The sequence below is a fragment of the Halichoeres trimaculatus genome, unplaced genomic scaffold (assembly GCF_033239565.1).
Source record: "Halichoeres trimaculatus isolate MK-OKI-2021-1 unplaced genomic scaffold, fHalTri1.1 fHalTri1_scaffold_15, whole genome shotgun sequence".
NCBI lineage: Eukaryota > Metazoa > Chordata > Actinopteri > Labriformes > Labridae > Halichoeres > Halichoeres trimaculatus.
Genome location: NW_027437193.1, coordinates 23,434,277 through 23,458,325, shown reverse-complemented (window position 1 = coordinate 23,458,325; position 24,049 = coordinate 23,434,277). Strand labels below are relative to the sequence as shown.

Here is a 24,049-nt window from a genome sequence, read left to right as displayed (position 1 = left end):
TCAATGGTCCATTTTCGTCTTTGCAGCCAACAGACTGCCTCAGAGGGCACTGACACACTGCACTGCTGCGGCAAAGAGGTGTGCAAAAGTGATCTGGCTGGTAGAGCCTCCAGACTTACATCACTTCCTTTCAGCAAACCAAAACAAGCATTTTACTTACCAATATAACAGTGGAAACATGTCGATACAGTCCACAGCAGAACTGATTCCAATGCTGGTTTGAAGCTGACACTGACGGCTTTGGAAAGTTCAGGGACTCTTGTGTAAGCAATTGTGTTCTTCACTGGTCCTCCTGTTTTCTGTGAAGCCTGTGTGAAACACTGCAGGAGCATTTGTCAACAGAGCTGTCAATCAATCCTCAATGAGTGGCCTTGTTTCCATGGCCCAAATTGCTCTGTTTGCTCAAGTGCCTTGATTGTAAGTTTTCTATTGAACTAACAAATGGCTCCACTTACCTTGCTTTCCACCTGCACAGGTAGGTTTGTTACAGAGATTGAGCTGTGTTAGTCTCTGTCAGGCACTCTACAAGTTGAAGCAAATTTTCACTCGATGTGCAAAATCCAGAGTGCCTGGGGCGGCTGGCACCTGCCGCCATGCTGCAGCTACTGAACACAGCAGAGGATGTGAGGATGCAAAATGTCTCACTCACTCACTCATTTGTTTGTATGAGTAAATGTTTCTTTAAAAAGTCGATACAATCGGGTTCACGGACAGAGAGGAGAGGCTGAGAACAATATTCAACATGAGCACGGTCCTCTTGGCTGGTAAAGGTGGGCGTCTGTTCTCAAAAGAGCACACAGGATCTTTGATGTTCTGCTTCTGTTTCATGTTTCAGACCTGGCTCTCTATTACCTCACTGCTAAGCACCAGCTGAAGACATTTAACATCTGCACAAAGGTAAAGGGACAGAGTGTGGGAGACAGAGTTAAGGTAGAGTTCCTCAGCAGAAACGGACAGACACCTGCATGGTTTGATGGCACTGTCCCTCCAGTGCTCCAGCTTATCCTTTTGATGATCTGTCAAATCATCTCTTCCTTTTTCTCTGTTTCTCTTTTGCTTTCACACACTCACACAGTTTCCAAGGTCTTCTTTTGTTTCCCTGTCTCATCTCCCCCTCTCTTCCCACCTCCACGTTTTTCTTTTCTGTATTGCCTCAAAACCTTTGAAGTGTGTCATAGGTGCTGCTTTGTTGACTCCTTCAGTTTAATTAGCGCCTCTGCTTTTGTCACTGGCAGGCAGGTTGGGATTTGTTTAAGTGTAACAGACTGATGTCATACTTTGGAGACAGTGAGGAGGAAAAGACAGAAACCATAACAGAGATCTGCAGTTAGCTGTTCTTTAGTGTAGTCCTGTTAAAGCTTTTCTTGTTTGTTTACTCCTATTTTCCATTCTCCATTTCAGTTTTGTATGTTTCTTATTAAATTCAAATGCTTTCCCACCCTCCTGTTTTTGAGAAAATGGAAAACATGTAAGGGTGATGAACATTACAGGATTTTATTGTTACTGTAGTGGCCAGGAAAGAAAACCTGTCAGTGCTCAGTTGTTATTATTATGAACACAGGCATCAGGCCTCTTCCTTGTTGTGTTACACTGACAACAAATAGAAAAAATACATGTGATTCATCCTGACTGAAGTGCAGGAAAACCAAAATGTTACACTTGCAATTGTTCCTCCATCAGTCACTGAGAAAAACTGAGAAAGCTTGTTAACCAGCCAGGTGATGTAAATAATGCAGAATCAAAATATTCAAACAGCACTTTCACAAAAATGCTGCTTGCAGGAAAACTGAGGTGGAGGACTGAATCTGGTTTTAGTTGAGTTTAAATAAAGGGAGTTTATGGGATTGACAAAGTATGTTATTATTTTTTCAACTGAATATCGCACAGTTACATGGCTTAACCCTGTTTTTGTGGAACCTCATATTTCAAAGCCCCATTTCCACCAAGTGGTTTAGTTTATTTTGTCTCAATACGGCACATGCCTTGTGGCAATTCCATTGGCAGGTCCCCAAAATACCAAGATGAACCATCCTACTTTTTTGTAGCCTTCTGCTGGGGTGCCAGACATACCTATCTGAGCCCAGCAGGTGGAGCTAGAAACACTGCAGCCAGTTGATTGGTCAAAAGAATCGTCACTAACCGTGCGACAGCAGCTGTATTTCTCCTGGCAGCACACAGCCTTCTGTGAAACAAAGCTTGATTGCATTTGTAACAAAGAGCCACATGGAAATCACAAAGAAGCTATGGCGTCACACTCAATGATGCCAGTAATGGGTTACTCTATTTTGAGCACTTTTTACAGTAATGAGTAATCTAACATGTTACTATTTCCAAAACAGTAATCACATTAAAGTTTTTTGTTTTTGGATTTTTTTTCCTGCATCTTGGGAGGTGACAGTCCCATGTTCAACAAGCCACGTTTTTAGCATGAGGACAACTCAGCAGCCAGCGACACAAACGTAAACAACAATGGAAGGGAGGAGGGAGATACATGTTTTTTAGCTGGAAACACAGTCACTACTTTGAGTTTGTGTCAGCTTAAGACACTGTGGCTATAAATGCTTGAGAAGTTGTCTGACTTTTACCTGGGGGAATGGTGAGTCCTGTCTTCACTGTAACTCCTTTTATTTCATGAGCTGAGCCCTCCGTTTAGCATAAATCCAGCACTGATGAGCAGGGAAACATAACGTAGGCAACAACAAGGCACTCAATGACAAGCAGGGGCGTGCTCACTTTTTAGACAGTCTGGGCACTGAGTACTAGATTTTAACAGTAACTAAGTTACTTCTTAAAAGAGTAATCAGTGATCAGTTATCAGTAATTGGATTACTTCTTCAAGGTAACTGTGAAAACACTGGTCACACTATAACGTAACTGACATAGCTATTGGCATCCGGCTTTCACGCCGCCTACCAAGAGGGGGCACAGCTGGCTGTGGAAACGCAAACAGAATCAGGCTTTACCAATCAAACCAGTACCAGAGTGTACTGATCTGTACCGGACTGCTTGGTGGAAACAGGGCTTACCATGCATTACTCATTTTTGACGTGGGCCAAGGGTACGCTCAAATCCCGTGCCAGGTCTCAGTTCATGCACCCCAGTTAGAGCAAGAGCACCCATCTGCAGGGACTCAGCGTCGCCATATCGTCAACACATAGCGGAAAAGGCAAACCGGAAGTTGGTCTTCTTTGTGTTTTTTTTTTAATGTAAAAATGTGCAATTAAAGTTATTACAGTACTGAAGTTTCTTTTGTTTTTGGAGTCCTTTTTTTTTTCTTCTTTTTTTAGTATTACCAAAGTAAAATTAACAATATAAACATAGTTGCAGCCAGGGGCTAAGATACAGCAATCATCCAACAAAGATGCACAAAAATATTTTTCTGAACCATTTTTTGTTGTATTTCTGGTTTAAATTTTTGTTTTCTGTTTTGTTTCTTACATGAATTACCGTTTCATTTCAAATGTGCATAATACATGTCAACAGCATAACATCTCCAAAATCTGGTTATGTCGAAATTTCATTTGTGTTTCATTGCGATCTGGTATTATTGGCTCTAAGGGGCGCCCGAGTTCATGCATGGCGTCGTACAGCTGAAAAAGCGAAAAAATAGACGAAGAAGACCAACTTCCGGTTTGCCTTTTCCGCTATGTGTTTACGATATGGCGACGCTCAGTCCCTGTCAGAGTGGAGCACAGCTCAGCAAATTAAATGTGTCTGTGAGGAAGAATTATCAAATCATAGTCATGCAGTGCATTTTCAGACATATGGATGTAATAAGATAGCGAATTATTTCATTATTCAGTTCTTTTAAGGTAACCAGTTTACAAGCATTTTTCAAGTAAACTGAACTTATCTAGGTGTACAGTAGGGGTGGCACTGGACTGATGGGAGGTATTAGTGTGTAGGTTTACCAATGAAGTGTTGGAAAAACCTTTCAGAGCCACATTAACACAAGTTCAAAAAACTTGAACCTTTTTCTAAATGTAGAGGTTGAAGAGAAATGTAGTTATTTCAAATACTGGCACACACACACAACCTTTACTGACCAGCAGTAAGCAAACACATTTATTTCTGGCAGCTGCTCATGATGACCCCTTTCCTGTTTTCATTCTTGCTCTGTCTCCTGCTCTTTTTCTCAGCTTTCCATCGCCCTCCTTCTCTCCATTTCTCTGACTACCCTAGTTCCTTTAGCCTGTGTGAGTTCTGCAGAGGAAACAATGTACACACAGCACATTATTCTGGTACCATGATGAATGGGAAGAATCCATGCCTGTTGACTGTGGCCTTGAGATAAAGAATAAGCAAATGAAACTGCCTTCCCGTCCCGCAGCACCCAAGAGCGCACCACAACCATTCCTCATGTTAATTTGATTGAGAACGCTCGATCAGCACATATACTCCACAACTCACACACACACACACACACACACACACACACACACACACACACACACACACACACACACACACACACACACACACACACACACACACACACACACACACTTCTGCTTCCAGGGAGGTGTTGGAGGATAGAGGATGCCATCATGTCATGGAGTAATAACAATTTGTCTCCAGGTTGCCTGTCTCAGCATATAATGTTAAAGTTAGGCCCAGTGTGAGTAGTTTACATCAGAATGAAACCTGGAACCACGGGAGAGGAAAGAGAGGAGCAAGAAGAAAAGGTGAGAAAAGATGTACAACAATGTGTTGCCCTTTAGGCATAGAATTTCTATATAATGATTTTGATAGATTTTTTTTGTGCTGTATGTAAATTTGCCTCCTGTAAGTAATTTTAAACAGCCTTTTGAATCAAAGCAAGCACCATGGGGAGGTAACCTCCTGTTTTTCTTCTCTGTGTCAGACCTTTTGACAGCATCCATCAGCAGTACGTTTTATTAAGAGGTCCAAGTTAAAAAACTTGCTTGTTGTTATCACAAAAGGTAACCCTTGAGTGAACAGGGCTTGTTAATAATGCGTTTTGCAATAATCAATAAGTGAGATAGTACAGAGCGGGGATGTTAACAATAAGTCTTTTCAGTTTTTGCATTGTTTGCAAATTGCAAAGTTTTTGATTTCTGTTTGACCGTAGATATTTCTTTCTTTGAATCATTATTTTCTTTCAAATTCTCAAAATAAACATTTTTTTTAGTTTCACTGCAATAATACATTCAGCAAGAATGTTTTAATGTTACTTGACACGCCAGATGGACAGTTTCATATCCACCACGGAAATATTTCAATAGTCCATCTGGGTAGCAGCTCTTCAGATTTGTTTTCAGAGGCGGGACCTTCAAAAAAATCAGCAGCTGGTGATTGGACGACTGTTCTGATTGACACACTCACCACAGACCAATCCACATCAAGCCACGGTATGACGTAGCTTATCTGTGCCACTGCTGAGAGACAATAGACGAATGACTACAGGAACACAAGAAACAGCTGTGATAATGGTGTTAGACAACTGCTGCTGTTTTTGTAAAGCTAACTTGAGAATCAAAGGAAAGCTAACAAGCGCAAAAGTCTGCTAACGTTATGTCTCCCGCAGCTCCTGCAGCTTCCGCCACTCTTCCCTGATTGGGCTGGTTAGAAATTCGCCTAGTGAATTTGTTGGTCAATGGAGCCTGGCAAGATGGATCTGCAGGATTTCAGAAACTGAATCACGCAGGTCCATCTGCTCTGCAAGGTTAGTTTCCATGTGAATCAGTGGCTAAAGATGTTGCACGCAGTGAAGACCCCCAGCTGTAGGCTTTCACTGCTGCCAACAACACCAACATGAATGTTGTGAATTTCACCCAGAGTCCTCCAGCATTGGTGGAAAGGCTTACAGGAAGGTGGGTTGGCACTGATGTTGCTTGAATGCTGGTCAACAAGGGACATCAGCGCCATTTGAAAAAGTTTACTGTCGGACTGATTATAATCAGCCTGCTTTTCATGTCATGAACTGTGCACTCAGTCATAAAAGGTGTGAAAACTGTAGCATCATGATTTACTGAAAAAAAATATCTGTCAATGGATAAAAATAAGGAGTATACATCGCTGGATAAACTCAGGAACTATGTTATATTGTCACATTGAAGGGGCAGTGAGGAGTTTGAAAGTAATCTTAAAAAAATCTCCCCTCTAGATACACGCTTGATCGTAATCCACACTTTATAATGACATTTTCAGCACCTATAAAGGTTCTTTTGAAATGCTACTTTGTAGCTTCCCAATCTGGTCAAGCAAGACCAGATTGATATACAGCACGTCCAAGTCTCTATGACAACACGCCAGCCGATGAAGTTTAGAAGACAAAAAAAGAGATCTGTATTTTTCTCGTCTGGAAATGATTTCTACAATAAATTTTGTGGTAATCATGGACACTGGAGCCTAAAAGACAGAAAAAGGACAGAAAAGCAGAAGAAAGCTAAACAGGAGAGTGATACATCCTGAGCAAAAGTCTAAAACACAGGCTAAGCTGTTTGTGGTAATGTTCATTCCAACCCACATGCAGCAGTTATTCTGCAGTGGTCTGCACTTTGACATTTCGACACTTTGCTTGTTGTCACGTTAGCCTACAGATATGTTGTAGCACTGGGCTGCTAGCGCTACATTTGGCCAGCTACTGACGTACAGTACAAATTCACATTTACTTGTTCTTATGTTTCAAACAACCGCGCAACATAACTGTACCGATAAATACCTTGCCTCGTCGCATTGTATGCGGTAAAAAATTGCCTTAATAAAAAAAGAAAGAAAAAAGAGTTCCAAACAAACACATGCCTGGTTAAAAATAACATTTTTATAACAGTGTGCAGAGACTCCAGAAGGTGGCGAGGCAGTCCAATTAAAACAGATCCTCCTCATAGCATCTTCAATGCGCTCACTTCTTTTACATTTAAAAGAAAACTCAATGAAAAACTGAAAAGAGAAATAAATATTGAACAAAATTTTCATTTAATGAATGACAACCAGCTGAATATCAGCACAATGGACTGAAACAAGTTTTCTGTGTAAGAACACAACAGTGCAGAGGCAGTAGTCAAAGGAGGCTGGATGGAAGAAGCGAAGCAGACAGGACTTAAAAGTCCTGGTTTCATTGTAATTAATGTGGAGCCAGGAGGACGGTCCACTTCCTTCTGCAGTAATACAAAACCACGATTGATGAGAGCCTCTATTGTGTGCAACCAAACTACACGAACTGGCTTGAAGCAAAATGTCGAGATTAAGACAAGCAGACAAGACAGTTGAATTGAAATAGAAAGGAATTTGGCAGTCTGTGGATAAGACCAAAACTAAGAAGCAGATTGAAATAGAGGTTCAAGAGAGAAGTTACACTCTAAGAAGAAAACAGTAGATAGTGTGTGTGCAGGTTTGGGAGAGCAGTGGCAGCAGACGATTGCAAAGGGAGATAAATTGGGACAGAGCTGCTCTTTTGATTGCCATTTTTTTCAGAGTCTCCTTGGTAGCGATTGTACGGGTTTCATTCATTAGACCGCGTGCAATGAAAAACAAGGAGAGATATATTACCAGTCAGCTGCCAGCGCCACCCTGCTTTTCTCTCTCAGGCAATATTTCACCCTGCTTGACCTTCTGAAGTGAACAAAACGAAGAAGAAAAACAGTCAAATTAATTCACTTTTGTTTATGCTCAGAGTGGCGTCAATAAACCTTTATTGTCTCACAGATTTGGTTACCTGGGAAAGCTGTGTCATGTGAATTTCTTCTAGTCCTGCTAAGTTGTAATCTATTGAAGTGGAAAATGTCTCAGAGGATCTTCACTTCTTTGACAGAAAACAAAAGTTTAAACGTAAATGGTCTCTATGTTTCATCATGCTATTTACTACTATACTAGCTATTTACATGCTAACTTAAAGCTTTACAAATGTTTATATAATGTCAGTAAGCAGCAGAGTACAGTGTAAAGTAAAGTGCATGTTTATATAAGATGTACTGTACTGAGGAGGGTGAGAAATTGCTGGGTTATTAACCCCACAATATGCAGCACTTGGCCAACAATAAAGATAATATGTCAACACTATGATAATCAGTATTTTGAAAAAGAATCCTCTAATGACACATCATAATGTCTGACTGACTAAAGAATAAAGAATTATGTTTAAAAGCCAGAAAGCAGGAAAATGCATTTGATTCTTTCTATATAGATTTTTTGTTCAGGAAAATCAGGGATAGTTCATGTTTTTGTGCTTCAACAAACTCAACCAGCATATGAATGACCCTTTCACATTTGTGCTTAAAGTTGAAAAAAAATTACTTGTTTCATGTTAACTTGTATGAAACTGTCATACAAGTTTCGACATGATAGCTTAAGTCTATTTGCTAAATGAGCACCACATTGCGCTCAGGGCAGAATTTCCCCCTAGTTTTCTCACAAATAAGCAGTGACTATCTCGGAAGACTTGGTAGCATGTGGAATCCCCCTACTGCGAACTCTTCATGCAGCCTTGACTGCGTTCTTAACTTCTATCTAGAGCTGCATTGACAAATTGATAAAATCAATAAAAATCAATAAAAATCAATGAGTAAAAGCATTGACGCACTTTGCTACGTCATTACCGTATTAATTTTTCTTCAGTTTATTTGACTTCTTCCTTTTCATCAGATCTTCTAGTGGTTGACCACGAGCTGAACGTGCATTGCTGCCACCTACTTGACAGGAGTGTAGATTACCTGGGCTGTGGGGCTGTGTGCGTCACATGTAAACAGATCAGCGTGGCAGAGGAGAAGCTGAGCCGGCAGGTGAGGAAAACAAGTAAACACACAAAAAATGGCAGAGCTGGAGAAGCTGTTTGTCCCAAAATATTCCAGAGTTTGGGAGTATTTCACACTGAATAACAACACACAGTGTGTTGAATGCAACATTTGCAAAAATGACCTTGGATGGCACAGCAGTACGACTGCAATGATCCAGCTCTTAAAACGCAAATATGTTGGACTCATTGATGACGAGCCGGAGAGGAGCTATGAAATACCACATACACCCCTTTTATATGTTGTGAAATGCATGGTTTGTCTTTTAGGACTCATTTGGTCTTTTTATCAAATCGTCAACCTTATTTGGAAAACCATGAGGAGTCCATTAAACTAACGTTGGCATTAGCGTTAGCTGCTACAGATAGTGGTAGGGCAGAGGGGTTGTACTGTTTGACCTGCAGGTGAAAAGATTGAGGACACATTTTCATTTTTTTTTTTACCTTTTTGGCCCATTAAGTTCTTAATCTGATGAAATAACGATGTTTCTTCTGTTATTTTGCCCATACTGTTGATTCTTTAAGTGACAATACATTCATGTCATTTATTCTACTTTTTAAATGTAGTATCTGGTCAGTTTAAACTATGTTCAAATATGTTGTTTCTTTGTAAATATCATTAAGCAAGCGATAGTCACCAACTAAAGTAATGCATGTTTGGTTTTGCTAATTTTACTATTACGCATTCTCATCCTTCAGCTTCCTTCAGTGCAATCAATCACTAAAATAATTGTTAGTTGCAGCCCTACTTCCATCTAATCTTAAAGCCTAAATACACAGGATTCATCCCTGGTCCATCTCCGCTCACAGCACTGGATCTCATAGGTCTCTATTCAAGTCTATGTGTCAGCTCACACCAGCTCTGCTCCAGCCGGCCTTTGGATCTGATACTTGAGACTTCTATTTTTGGCAGATTCATGAGCAATGACACACACGCAGATTGAGCGGGACAGGAAGCCGTGCACTGAAACAACGGAAAACAGCCCAGTGACTTTCGGAATTAAATAAACCATATTGATACCAGATCATACAAAGCATAGCTTGACTATAATAAAGACAGACATAATGAGAGGAGCCAGGCCAGGAGTCAACAGGTTTTGAGGTTTTACTGTCGTAGAAGCTCCGGTTGTCTGGCGGTCCTTATTAACTGAAGAGATAGCATATTTTCAACATGCTAAGGAGTGGAGACATTGCGTCATGAATGTGGTGTTCCTCCAACATTAGTATTGAGAGTCTGGAACAGCCTTTTGTCTTTTTGCTAGCATATCTCTTAGTTTTGTTTTAACTCTGACATCCCTCTGCTCTCCTCTGGTGTTGAGCAGCTGTCAAGCTCCTCTACGGTTGATAAGCTGCTGTTTGTTTTCCCCTTATTCATGGCATTAGCACCACTGGGTGGAGTCATTACGTTGTAACACAGCACATGTTATTGCAGAGTAAAGCTATTTTCAGTGCCTTGTTTATTTAATTCAAATGTGCATATTTAGCCCTCACATAATGATAATTGTATTACAGAAATCAATACAATGCTTTATTGGCACATCATTGTTTTATTAAACCCAGACTTTTAACAGCACTGTAATGTACAGTACATACTGAACATTACAGTGCTGTAAAAAGCAGAAGAAAAGAGCACAAACATTGATCCAGGCTGTTTTACTCTCCTCAAGGTCAGCTACGGAGTACTGTATAGAGTCATTATTTACTGAACAGCTCACACGAACAGTAAAGAACACATTGCTCTGCCATTACCACAGAAACACACACACTCACTCACACACAAACACACAAAAAAAGGAAAGGAGATGAAGAAAAATAGCTGAGTATCAGTTTTGCACGGTTGTCAGCACTGGGATTAATAGGAGCCATTTCTTCATAATGAGCTGTTAAGCGTTAGCTGCCAAAAAGCCTCTTCGTTTGCCTTTGAGTCGCAGAATGCTTTGTCCAATTATACCAGCTCTCTGTCACTTTGCTTCCTGTGGCTGTCAGCACTGCTGCACCTGCATGAGGACTGTCTGATTTTAGTTCTTGTTAGACAACATAATCAGCTCCTGAAAACAGTCAGCTGGAGATGAGGATTATAAATCTATCACACTTTGATTACTACAGGCCAGACAACACTCATTTCAGGGAAACTATTACACATACTGTGGGGTTTATCCTTAACACAGCAACTGAAATGAAAAGAGCAAATGTTTCTTGTAGTCACTTTTAGTGAGTACTCATCAGTGTGACAGCTCAAGGTGAAACCTAATCTCCCAAAGCTGCAGTGATCTGAGACACAAAACCCCACTGAATGCAGAGCATCTTCAAACCTAGAGCCCCTTTTACACAAGAACTCCACGTCTTCCACAAAACTGCTCATCAGCTCATCTCTGCTTCTTGCTGAGGTATTCGAGGTAGCAGGTGGCAGTAAGAAGCCCTGATAAATCTTTGGTTTAAAATTCAACTTTTCAATTTTTACACATGCAGCCCGCTAAAATGAGGCATTCAGGAGTTACACACGCATGGGAAAATATCTTCACCCTGTAAAAAGAGACCTCTGCATGTGAAGATTCCCTAGCTGTGCTGTTAATGACACTATTCAGAGTGTTTCCACCCAGTAAAACTAGATAAATGAAGGCTAAGACCACAACAAACTCAAAGTGCTTCATCATAGAATTGTAAACTGCTCCGTCTCCATTCCACATAGCAAACAGCGTAACCCAAACACATATAACCACTGACTTTATCCATCACTCAACTGAACCTATGTTGCATATAAATCCTTGTAGAAAACAAATATAGAGATGCAATCTCTCAAGCCAATAAGACTGAAGCAAAAGAAGAATTATCAAGGTCTCTGGTGAATCCCCTAGAAATGTGGTGTGATGTAGCTGAATGCTTCTTGATTAAACAAGACAGAATAGAAACTGTGCTGCCTTGTGTGAGGTGCTGAGTGAAGTACAACTTTGCTTTGAAACTATTTGATGTGAAGGATTAGTTTGTTAAACTCCACCAAAATAAAGTTTAAAGGGGAGAAGTTTAAGGGTGAATGTGAAAAGTCGATGAAGCTCAAGAAGAGGGATGAGACAGTTCTGTCAGTGACATAATATCCTTTATACAGAAGTGCCTTAGAGCCTGTAACTAGGGATAGATCCATCATTGGCCAGGCCGATTATCTGCACTGATATTTAGCATTTTGTGGCATATCAGTACCATCCCTTTTTTAATCAGGCGGCTGTTAAGAAATTAAATTCAAGACTGTGTTATTTTTGCTCCAATACAACCACGCCTCTCTGTCTGCAGTTATTACTCTATCTCTAGCATCGTCCCACACCCCACGGTACCAACTAATTGGTGACACTCAGAGCCGCTTTTTGGAAAACTTTACTTACTTTAGAAAAATTTAAGGAGCTATATATTTTTTTTATTTTTTTTATCTAACTTTATAAGACAGCTGCTTAGCCTGGGTGCTGTTCAATAAACATCTGGTTAAAGGAGTTTAAACAAAGTTAAGTGTTCATCTCACAATTGCATGATTGCATGATCACAAAAAAGCTAAATGTTAATCCCAAATTTTGACTCCAATATTTTCATTTTTACTGCAAATGAATATCGGCCCCAAATATCAGTTATTGGATTCCTTGAATACTGATAATCAGTATCGGTATAGGCCCTAAAAAAAAAAAAAAAAAAATATATATATATATATATATATATATATATATATATATATATATATATATATATATATATATATATATATATATATCGGTCTATCTCCACCTGTAACGATATTCAATGAAAACATAGACTGTATAAAATATGGATGTAGTCTCCCTGAAGTCACTCGTCTCTTTCTGAAATGGAAAATGAAGCACATTGGCTTTTGCAGCCATATTGGAAGTGGCAAGTGCTTTGCGTACAGCTATAGGGCGCCTGTCAGTCACGTGACCTGAGCTGTGCCTCTGATTGGGCAAGCTTGCAATCTTAATATCCTCTGAACCGCCGATTTAAGAAAAACTTTACCCCCTGTACAGTGTGTGGCAATGGTAAAATCAGCAACTCAGACAGGAGATTTTTTTTTATACCAGGCTATAATTAGGTTAATTTCTGCTTTGGCTTGGTGTGTATGTGACTTCCAGTACTTCCACAGCACCCTCAAGCAGACACGCGAGAAACAGCATTTAGCACTTCCGCATTGTCTCATATTCTTAGAAGGACTGAATGAAAGATATTCCAGGTAAAAAGGTTTAGTTTCGTTTTAAAAGTTGTTTTCAAGTAAATGATCAAAGAGGCAGAGGTTGAGTCTGCCAATACAAGCCTAAAGTGAGCATGAAAAACACTGTGTCCTTTTTGTTTTGTTTTACATTTTAACACTGTGTGTAGCAAGGGACAACAGAGAGATGATCTATCTTTACATTGTGGAAGCATTTTAGTTTTCTGATGTCAAAGATTTGAGGGAGACAAAAAAAGTGACAGATAATGCAGCCGCTTCTAGGGATGGGTACCAAATTAGGTACTTTTATTGGTACCAACTGAATTCTGTCAAAAGTACTGGGTACAGATTCACGTAAAACCAAAAGGTACCATGTTTAGCGACATCTTTGGCCTGGAGTCTCATGCGCACTGTCGTGAAGACATGACTCTTAACAAGGCGTGTGTTTGTTTTGAAGCAAATAAAGGAAGATTGGATCTTCTTTGTAACACTACTTTTCTTTGGTGAAAACAACGTTTACAGGACACAACGCAAAGAAGTGAGGTATTTATTAACAGTTCCGTACTACTATGGTTGAAATGTGACAACAAGCAAACTTTGTGAGTGCATACTATAGTGTAGAAGGCGGTTATATTTAGAGCAACTGGTGCTCTAGGACGTGTCTGTAACATTAATGGATTCTGGTTATGTCCTGCCAGTCATCTACTAAGCAGAGCTAACGTAACCTCACTCTTCATTTTATTGATAGACTTTCAAGTTTGAACAGACCACTGCAGAATAACTGCTGACTGTGGGTTGGACTAAACATTATCACAAATAGTTTAACCCTTGTTGTAGCCTTTGGCCTCTGCTTTAGCCTTTAGCTTGTGCTCCATAACTCTCCTATTTAGTTTTCCTCTGCTCTCTGTCCGTTTTAGTTTTCAGATTCACGTAAAACCAAAAGGTACCATGTTTAGGTACCTAAATGTATCCTTGTGACTGTGAGGGAGTGGAAGAGTAGGTGATTTTCCATGCTAGAAAAGAACACAGCATTAAAAGGTTATATACTGAAGAATAAATGTGTCAAATCAAGAAAAAATTAAATTTCATTATTAAACAAATTTATATTGTTTACCACATAAACACAAAGAAGTACCAAAACTTGGTACCACAGAGTACTGGTACCAATTGCCAGGTACCGGGCATCAGTACCATATCGTTTCATATGTGAAAGGTACCCATCTCTTGCCGCTTCCAAACTGTGATACTCCAATATTACAACTTTTTCTAGTAACAAGTAATCTAACGCATCATTATTTCTAAACCAGTAGAGAGATTAAAGTTGCATATTCAAGTCACTGTGTATTAGTTTTCATTTTCCAAGACCTACCAATACAATACATTTTTAATACATATCAAGCAGCTAGCAACACAAACGTAAACAACAAAAGTAGGGAGGAGAGAGATGTGCGTTTTTCAGCTGGAAATACAGTCACTGTTTTGAGTTCAGCTTAAGATGACAGTATTAAGGTTTGTTGTATGCTCTGTGATGGTACTTTGCTTAAGATCTTTGACTAAAACATCTACAAATCATTTGGAAAGAGAGTGGCACACTGCACAGCCATAAATGCTTGAGAAGTTGCCTTTGAAAAAGAACTCTATTGAAACAAAGCATTTAAGTAATTGCTTAAAGCTGAAATTTAACTTAACAGTGCTGTAGTGCAACAAAAAAGTACTGTACAAGCTATGTTAAGTTGTATTTTAAAATTCAAAATGTATAAAAAAATAATTTTTGTTTTTAATTGTGAAGCAAATATTTCACAACTACCGATAATTGCTGCATGTTCCTTTATAACCAAACATGTAGACTCATGATAATTCACTGTCATCATAACCCTGCAATCTTACCAAATTGTGACACTCTATGAGGCAGCTGTGTAATGTAACTAGCTAAGTTATTTTTCAAAAGAGTAATCAAATTACTTTTTCACTGTAACTGTGCAACAGTGCTTCCAAACTGTGTTGATCTATACATTGAATAGGAGTAATAATTTGAGAGGTCATTTGGCAAGTCACCTCGAAAAGATTCCTGAGAGTGTGAGACAAAAAATGCAGCAGGTAAAAGGAAGCATTTACAGACTCACTGCAACAAAACAGTGCAAAAGCTCCAAAGATCACAAGATTTATCACTGAGTTAAAAGCCAAAGCCCTGCAGACTTTTTCTGTGGTCAACAACAAAGCACTCAGTCGTGTCAACATGCTGTAGTCAAAGTATAATTTTCCATCACAGCCATCTTTAAGTCTCCCACTGCTACCAGCTTGTTTGTTCTTATATCATTTAACACCTAGTGCGTACCTAAAAGCCATGATCTAAAATCTAAAAATGTCACGAAGAAATGAAACATTGAAGCCAGGTTTTTACAGTGATATATTGTGACAATTAGAGTAACAAACTGGACAAACAAACCTCTTACAGTCAACCATAAAAACCAAGTTCTCACATAGTTGTGTGCAAGCCTCCAAACTTCTGTGAGAGTCAAGAACTCTATCTTCTACAGTAGCAAGAGAAAAGTGGATTTGGAAAGAAAAAAAAAGAGGAAAGCATTTGTTTAACACTGCTAAGGGTGATAAATGGAGTTCAGTCTCCATGAAAAACAGCGAGCACACAGAACGGTTGGATCATCTGTTTTTGTCTGCTGGTGTGAAGTTGCCACAGTTGCCTGAACACAGCGCTGAAGCATCCTCGTCTCTCTACGTTGTATGTGTGGGAGGATGTGTTTACTGTATGTGTGGCATACTTTCCCAATGTGAGGATACCAGGGTGTGCAGCAGATGCTTTCAATGTGTGAGAGTGTGTGAGGGTTTATTTTTCCTACCAGCATAGGGAACCGGAGCGTCCTTGTCCAAAGCTACAAGCGGAGGGTCCAGCAGCACCGTGTCCATGTTTTCTGTGATCACACCATGGTACGACGCCTCAATCCATGGCTTGTGCTTGTTCACTGAGGAAGACAAAGAAAGAGACAAAAAAAAACATTAATTTGACCCTTGCCTTTGGGATTTTTACACTATTACTGTAATCTCCAGCCTCCTCGAGGGGACTGAGAGTTACACAAACATTTTCATTTTTGTGATCATGTCCAAAGCTTGTGATGGTTCTCCTGAGCTTTTAAAGATGACCATAGGAAAATTAGAAGTCTACTGAAGCCAGGTTTGGAACTGTGACTGTTATTTGTTTGAAGGGTATTAGCGACATCTTTGGCCTGGAGTCTCATGCGCACTGTCGTGAAGACATGACTCTTAACAAGGCGTGTGTTTGTTTTGAAGCAAATAAAGGAAGATTGGATCTTCTTTGTAACACTACTTTTCTTTGGTGAAAACAACGTTTACAGGACACAACGCAAAGAAGTGAGGTATTTATTAACAGTTCCGTACTACTATGGTTGAAATGTGACAACAAGCAAACTTTGTGAGTGCATACTATAGTGTAGAAGGCGGTTATATTTAGAGCAACTGGTGCTCTAGGACGTGTCTGTAACATTAATGGATTCTGGTTATGTCCTGCCAGTCATCTACTAAGCAGAGCTAACGTAACCTCACTCTTCATTTTATTGATAGACTTTCAAGTTTGAACAGACCACTGCAGAATAACTGCTGACTGTGGGTTGGACTAAACATTATCACAAATAGTTTAACCCTTGTTGTAGCCTTTGGCCTCTGCTTTAGCCTTTAGCTTGTGCTCCATAACTCTCCTATTTAGTTTTCCTCTGCTCTCTGTCCGTTTTAGTTTTGACAGTTAGGCTCTAGTGTCCACCATTTCTCCAAAATCAATCCAAGAAATCGTTTTCAGCAGAGAATAACACAGACCTTTTCTTTTCTCTACTAAACTTTGTCAAGCCAACGTGGTGTTGTCATAGAGACTTCAGCGTGCCGTAAAATCAATCTGGTTCTGTGTGACCTGACAGGGAAGCTGAGAAACAGTATTTAGAAACAACCTATTTTGGTGCTGAAAATTTCATTTTAAGTTGAGGATTATAAACAGGCATGTATCTAAAAAACAAACTTTTTCCATGATCACGAATGAAGTCCTCACAGTCCCTTTAAATTTACAAGTGGGTTGTAAAAAAAGAGAAAAGAAAAGACCCATTTAACCTGCTCCCTCTTTCTTTCTTCTTTTATCCCTCCAAGGTTACAAACTCCTTGTTTTGAGTCATTTTGTGTTGGCCAAAGATTTTTTCATTTGATCATGTGGCTCACCTTCAATGGCTACACAGCAGGAAGAAAGCGTATGAACTGACATTTTAAAACCACGTCTTCACATGTTTTATGAGTCCCGGAATATACAATATAATTTGTTATATAATAATAACAATAATAATATTAATAATAATAACAATAATAATAATAATAATAATAATAATAATAATAATAAAACATTCTAAAAAAAACATTTCTATTTAATTTTATTAATGATATTACTTTTTTTTTTTTTTTTTTAGATTTTAGCTTTCCATACATTTTTTGCATGTATTCCATCAACATCCATTTTGTATTTGAACCTCTTTTTCTGTGTTATTTTTTGGACCTGTTGTTTACTTTTTGAATCCAAAACTGCTAAGACTTGTATTAACACGACATGTAAAGCTCTTCTTCTGGCTTACAAAACATTGACAAGAATGGCTCCAGCCTACCTGGGGTCCCTCTTCCAGGTCTACACTCATTCTCGCCCACTACGCTCTGCTTCTGAAAGACGCCTGGTGCTCCCAGCCCAGCGCGGCTCCAAATCTCTAGCCAGACTCTTCTCCTCTGTTGTGCCCAAATGGTGGAACGAATTACCTAACTCTTTATGATCTGCAGAGTCCCTTTCTACTTTTAAGAGATGTCTGAAAACTCATCTGTTCAGGGAACACTTGTGCACTTAATCTGGCCCTTCTCCTCTTTGTCCTCAGGGGTAGAATGAGTCAGTAGGTCTAAGGCTCAGCTCTGGTGATTTTTCAGCACTACTACTGAATTTTGTTGAAGTTTGAAGTATACTGTTGGAGTAATTTATTGTGGTTTGTTGGCACTTAATGGCAGCACCTGCAGCCGAATAACTTGACGCATGAACTAGGTTTTCCTTCTGTCTAAATTCTTGCTTGTGTTGTACGTTGCTATGGACAAAAACGTCTGCTAAATGAAACTGTAACCTGTAAAGCATAAAACAAAGAATCACAGAATCAAAGTTAAAAGGAGTCGTGAATGCATACTTGAAATGTATGTGACACTGATACTAAAAAAAAAAATACATGAGCAAAAAAATATTCAAAAACAATCCAATCCTCAGGGAAAAAAACAAGATCTTCATGAGAGTTGCTGAAATAAATTGACAAGAAAAATATTCTTTCCCACTTGACAATTTTTTTTAAATCAGTTCAGTCATCAATTATTTACATCTTTTCATATATTCAAAAAGACATTTGCTGGTCTTGTTTAGTGAATGTGGCTCATGATAGTTCTAATGGATGATGTTTACTAAAAAATAAGAAGAAAAGGCTTGCTTTGATTTTTTTTCCTGCTCACTCTCGTTTCTTCTTTACTACTGTCGACCAGTGCTCTACAAAATGGAGAATTTAACCACAAATCTGATTGAAGCTCAGCAGGATGAGCTGGAGATTAACACAGATCAGCACCACATGGTTACTAACACTGTAAATTAAACACTCTCCCATGACTCACAGAAGGACCCCACAAGGAGATATAGGCCATAAAGAATCACACGCTCACACTCCCTGTCTCTCACACACACACGCTCATTTCCCTGGTGCAGCAGTGTCACTCTTTGCAAGGAGCTGGGATGTCAACTTGACCTTTCAATCCAGTGAAGAGGAAAGCTTTGTCTCATGCCAATGAGCAGAAGACACGTCCAGCTGGCAGCGATTTAAAATGCATCAAACTGTTCCTAAAACCTTCACACAGCGCTTCAACTGTTGACAAATGTCAGAACTTTTGTCCCACTATCCTATTTTCTCACCCTGCGTGTTGCCATGCTGAGTTTAGAGAAGAGGGTCAAAGAAAAAAACAGGAAAGCACATGTAGGCCTTTGCAAAGAGAACTCAAATTAAAGAAAACAACTTGGCAATTATTTTAGGAGTGAAAACTGGTTTCTCATATTTCCTTTTAAAGTGACTGTGCATGTGTTTAGGGTAGTTTTAAAGGCATGAAACACTGATGAAGTGAAATCTAATAAACAAAATACAGATCATGCAGGCATATCACTTCTTATTCACTTTTTTCTTTCTTTCCTTCAAGTCACAGGCATAGACTGATGACTTGTGATCCTCCTGCATGGGACTCTGGCCCCGCTGGGACCGAAGTAGAGAGTGGATTATAGGGAGCCAAAGAGAGCCACAAGGGAAGACATTATTCATACTTGCAGTCTCATCTCATGCTTGCAGGGGATAGAAAGCACTGCAGCAGACAGCGGGATTCTGCTCAGCTGGAAGTCGAGAGAAAAGGTCTGTTTTCAAGAAGTGTAAAAGCATTTAACACCTCAAATATATGACTTGTCATGGTGGAAAATCAGTGCATTAAGGTACACCAGTGCTCATGGTTTTAATGTGTATTGTAGGTGCAGCTGCAGCCATATAGAGTACTTGCAGTCTCTGGATTTACTCCTCTGTGTTAAAAAATCCTCCCAAAAGCAAAGGGAAATGAACTGAATCAATCTTACAAAGAGACTCTTCAAAACCAGAACCGTGTTAGACTGAGGCACTAATGTGACCATAAAACAGACTGTTAATGTGGGCATCTTAAAAGTGAGTCTTCATTTCTACGAGCTTGAACTCGCAAATGTAAATACATATTAATCCATCATGCTCACACAGCAAGTCATTTACATTTAAAAGATGTCTTCACTAAGTCTAACAGCAGCCCACAGCCAGAGCAGTTTACTCATGGATGGCAGGTTCAATTTCTGGCTCAAGGTCTAACATTTATCCTAAACAAATTGGGTGGTGGAAGCAGCAGAGCTGTGACTCTTAAGAGGAAGTGCAATGTAAGAGTTGTTTTGTGGAGAGAGCACACATCAGACCATGGAAATGGGCTATTTCCAAAATGGCTTTCATGACGCGTAGTACTGTACAGCTATTAGTGATGCCTTTAAGGAGTTCATCCTTGACGTACTTGGACTGAGCTGAAATGAAAACAATTTGAGGAATGTTTGCATTTGATGAGAAAAGATGTAGCCTAAAGTCGTGATCTGGACAAAGTCTGAACTATAAATCCATTAGGGATGTGTATTGATAAGATTTTATTGATACCAATGCTCTTACTGATTGTGCATAGTGGTCCAATTCTTTATGGATCCCTCTCATCAATTCCTCCTGTAAAATTTCTACAATAAGTAGGCTTTACAGGTTTTCTGTGTCGGCAACATTTTATTGAGTTTATAAATAAATAAATATGAAATTGGTAAGCTAGCATTACTAATGCATTACTGCAGCATTCAGTAAGTCACTGGATCTCGATACCTCTGGATGTACATAAATAAAAATAAGTAAAAATCATGCGTTATGGGATGCTGATGCACTGTTTTGTTATATGTTATTCACTGAAATAGGCCATCTGGTGTCTCAAAGAGGTTAAAGCAATTGTTTGAGTTGTTCAGAACATTGAGCTTGCTGTAGTCATGCTGAAGTCAGCCATGAGCCCCATCTTCCTAACTGGAAAACATTTTTTTATTACTTTTACATTTAGAGTTTGTAATATTGTTTACAAAGAGTAATTTTGATATGTTTCTTTGATCAAAATTGAAATTCTCTTGTAAAAACAAAGTCATACCCATGTATGCTAACCTCTAGCATATCAATGCAATTTCCTATATATGTTAGCGTCGAGCTAGAGCTATATTTTCTATATCTCATTAGGAGTATATTAGGAGATGTAACATGTTTAAAGTATTGAACAGGAATCTCTTGTGAGAGAGTTATCTACATTTCTTTGCTTTCTGTTCTTAAGTAAAATCCTAAATCAGGGAAACTGTTATCTAAATTCTAAGCTAGGATAACCGTAGCAGAATAGTTGACATAAAGTCTGGCAGCTCCAGCGAATTGTGAAGAATTGACAAGGGAATATAAGCATAAAAGCCAATAATGTCAATGGATTGAACCATTTCTTACTGATTCTTAACAGGAACTGGGTTGTGATACCCTTCCCCGAAAACAATAAAAACATCTTGATGTGAATGTTGAAAAAACTGCTTTGATTAAATAATGCCACCATGCTCACATATAGGCCCCGTTTATACATTGAGCAGTTAGTGATAAAATGGGACTAAAATGGTAAAAAATCAATTGGTGGTATGCATGAGCCAGGTTAACCCCCCAACACAGCAGTAAATTTAATGGCAGTAGACCCACCATAACAGATGCTATTAGTAGGATTGACACTCTTGTTGGCTGTTTTGAAGGATGGTGGATGTTGTGCATATGTACATCATATTATCTTGGAGATCCTCTACTGGCTCTCGAAACAAAAATATGCATTAACCCTTTTTAAAAATATTTTGCCAAACTTTCCCTTTAACCTTGATCTAATCTTTGACAAATGACTATCTGATAACAGTGTTTGATTAATCTGTGTTTGTTTTCTTATAAAATGCTCAATTCTTTCCCAGAAAAAAAAAGGTTTTGTTCTTTTTTCTCAGTGACACAATCACAGCTCGCTGTCTATGCAGAGGGCTATAATGGGCCATCCCAAAACGGTACGTTATGACTTGTGATCGCATTAAGACTGGATGTGCATACAGGCCCAGCATGCTAAAATTTGGACAAAATCAAAAAGTATATCACGAGATATTTTTGCAGACTTTGTGCACTGAAGGGTTACAGCAATAGGAAGTAGATTAACAAGGTTTTTAAAGTTTCTGGAGTTCTCAGTTTTACATGGAACTGGCACAATGCAGCTACTGCTTCCTTTGGATAAATGATTTATCTTCTGGGGACCATGAAAGTCTCTGGAGATGTTATCTAAGAGATGATCTTATGTTCTGAACAACTGATGGACAGACTCTTCAATTCAGAGCCATCATGCTGGTGTGGTTATTAAAAACATCAGTACAGTTCACGTCTTCATTTAATAAGTTTATTAGTGCCATCAAGTGTAATATGCATGGCGCCTTAGGCCACTTCCTTAGGAGCATCTGCAGCCATTATTACAGCATCAGAGCATCAGAGTGCACATTAGGGAGAAGTAATTCACTTAGTAGAAGGAACGTGGAGCAAATACAGCTCTGGATAAGATCTGATATGACAGTAATATGAAATAAAGGATCCAGGAACAAGATAGTGCTTCCTGTAAATAATATTACGGCTTGGGGACTGACAACTTGTCCATCCTGGTATTAGATTCTAGATATCTGTTTGTGTCTCCACCAGGGACTGAGGCTCATGAAAACATATTACTGAAGGGACACTGCCGCTTGATAATCTATATTTAATTTGGACCCCAGCTCATATTATCTGAGCCACTGCAGCACTTTATTACGAATTTACCAATATAAGTCATGTCAAATCAATTTCTTTCCTGGATTTTTTTCCACAACAGTGACGTTAAAGAGGGGAGAAAGTAATCCCTCCATCCAATGGAGTGAAGCATACCTGGACAAGGATAACAACATCCCTGGGGGGAAAACATGACAAGATGTGTGAGAAGGAGGAAGAAGAAAAAAATATGGAGTTTTTAATCAGGTGATCAAAGGAAGTGTGAGAAATAGGTAAAATAAGAAGCGACAGAAAATGAAGCGTCACATTAAAGTGACTGGGAGAGATGTTGATTATTCTGAAATCTGTCTTGCCAAGCTGACATACCTCCTTCAGATTCAACCTCATACTGAAAAACTGTCGGCTGTGACTTGTATGAGCATCCAAATTAGCAAACTGCCTCATTAGGATGGGATGGTTTACTTCCCCAGGCCATGATTGCCAAATGTATTTGGTAATTTGCCGAGATAAACCTGGAACAGGGTACAGCAGAAAAATCATGCAAATAACATGAGGTACCTGGCAATCTATACAGAAATTTTTACTATAACACAGAGTAAATGAATACATAAACAAAAAATATTGGCGAGGAGTATGAAAGGATAGGATCAGGAACGTAGGATGAAGAGTGGAAAAATAGGGAAGATAAGTGAAAGCAAGGACTGCATCAAGGTTGAAGTCTTATAATGAAGCAATTGCAAAACTAAAGAGTCATTAAGAGGTAAAGGGAGCAGACTGAGCATGTGCCGAGATATGATAACCTTACACTGTCCTGTTCTAAATGGTTATAGTAATAATCATGAACAGCAAAAAAAATGAGGGCATACACATTTTTGCAAACATATTTTTATGGTAAAGATATAGCAAAGCAATGAGCGAGCTGTTGACACACCTTGTGATACAATGGACCTGCAGATCACCCAGATAACACAGACAGAAATTTAGAGAAAGTGAGGAAACATTGCAAAAGACTCTAAAAGGATGGAGGGTGAAGAGGGGTCAGACAGAAAAACAAAGCAAGGTGGAGGAATGATTAAAAACAAGTGGAAGCAAACTGAAGATGTTGACAAATGAAAAACACATGAAAACACATTTCTTGGCTTGTATTCCATCGGGCAGAGATGAACCACATGTGGTCTCTTTAAAGTTTTAAGGATGTTTCGATGATAACCAACTAGCAAAAGAAGGGACAAAAAAACAGGGACATTGTCGACAACAGCTAGCAACAGCGTGGCTAAACAGAAGATGGAGGATCAGGTATGAAACAAAGACGGTCAGGTTACGGTGGCTTTATAGGCCCAAAAGGCGCATGTATCCTGTAGTTAGTTCGGACGGACCTTGGTTTGTATTCAGTCCCCACCAGGGTTCGTTTGTGTCTATTCACACCTGCATGACAAGTCCGCCCCAGCGTGGGAAACGAACCCTGGTCCGTTCAAAGTGGACCAAACAGTCCAGGTCTGAATACGCCCTAAGTTGACTCTGCTGTGATCTGGCGCTGTAAGGAAAAAACATTAACTCGACTTCCAGGGGGTTGAGTGCCTCTGATGTGGGGGTGGGCTGCCCCCCCATACAATGGGCGATTATGTTGTAGAAAAAAGGATTGGG

The 24,049-nt window shown here is 39.3% G+C and overlaps 1 protein-coding gene across 1 annotated transcript in view; it reads right to left on the bottom strand.

The window, feature by feature from the left end:
- The window catches only part of clstn2a (calsyntenin 2a), a 245,459-nt gene that overhangs the window by 109,801 nt on the left and 111,609 nt on the right, over positions 1-24,049 (bottom strand). The window contains exon 2 of the mRNA XM_074688978.1: positions 15,806-15,928. Within this exon, the coding sequence (XP_074545079.1) occupies positions 15,806-15,928 (123 nt within the window). The remainder of the gene's footprint in view (positions 1-15,805; positions 15,929-24,049) is intronic.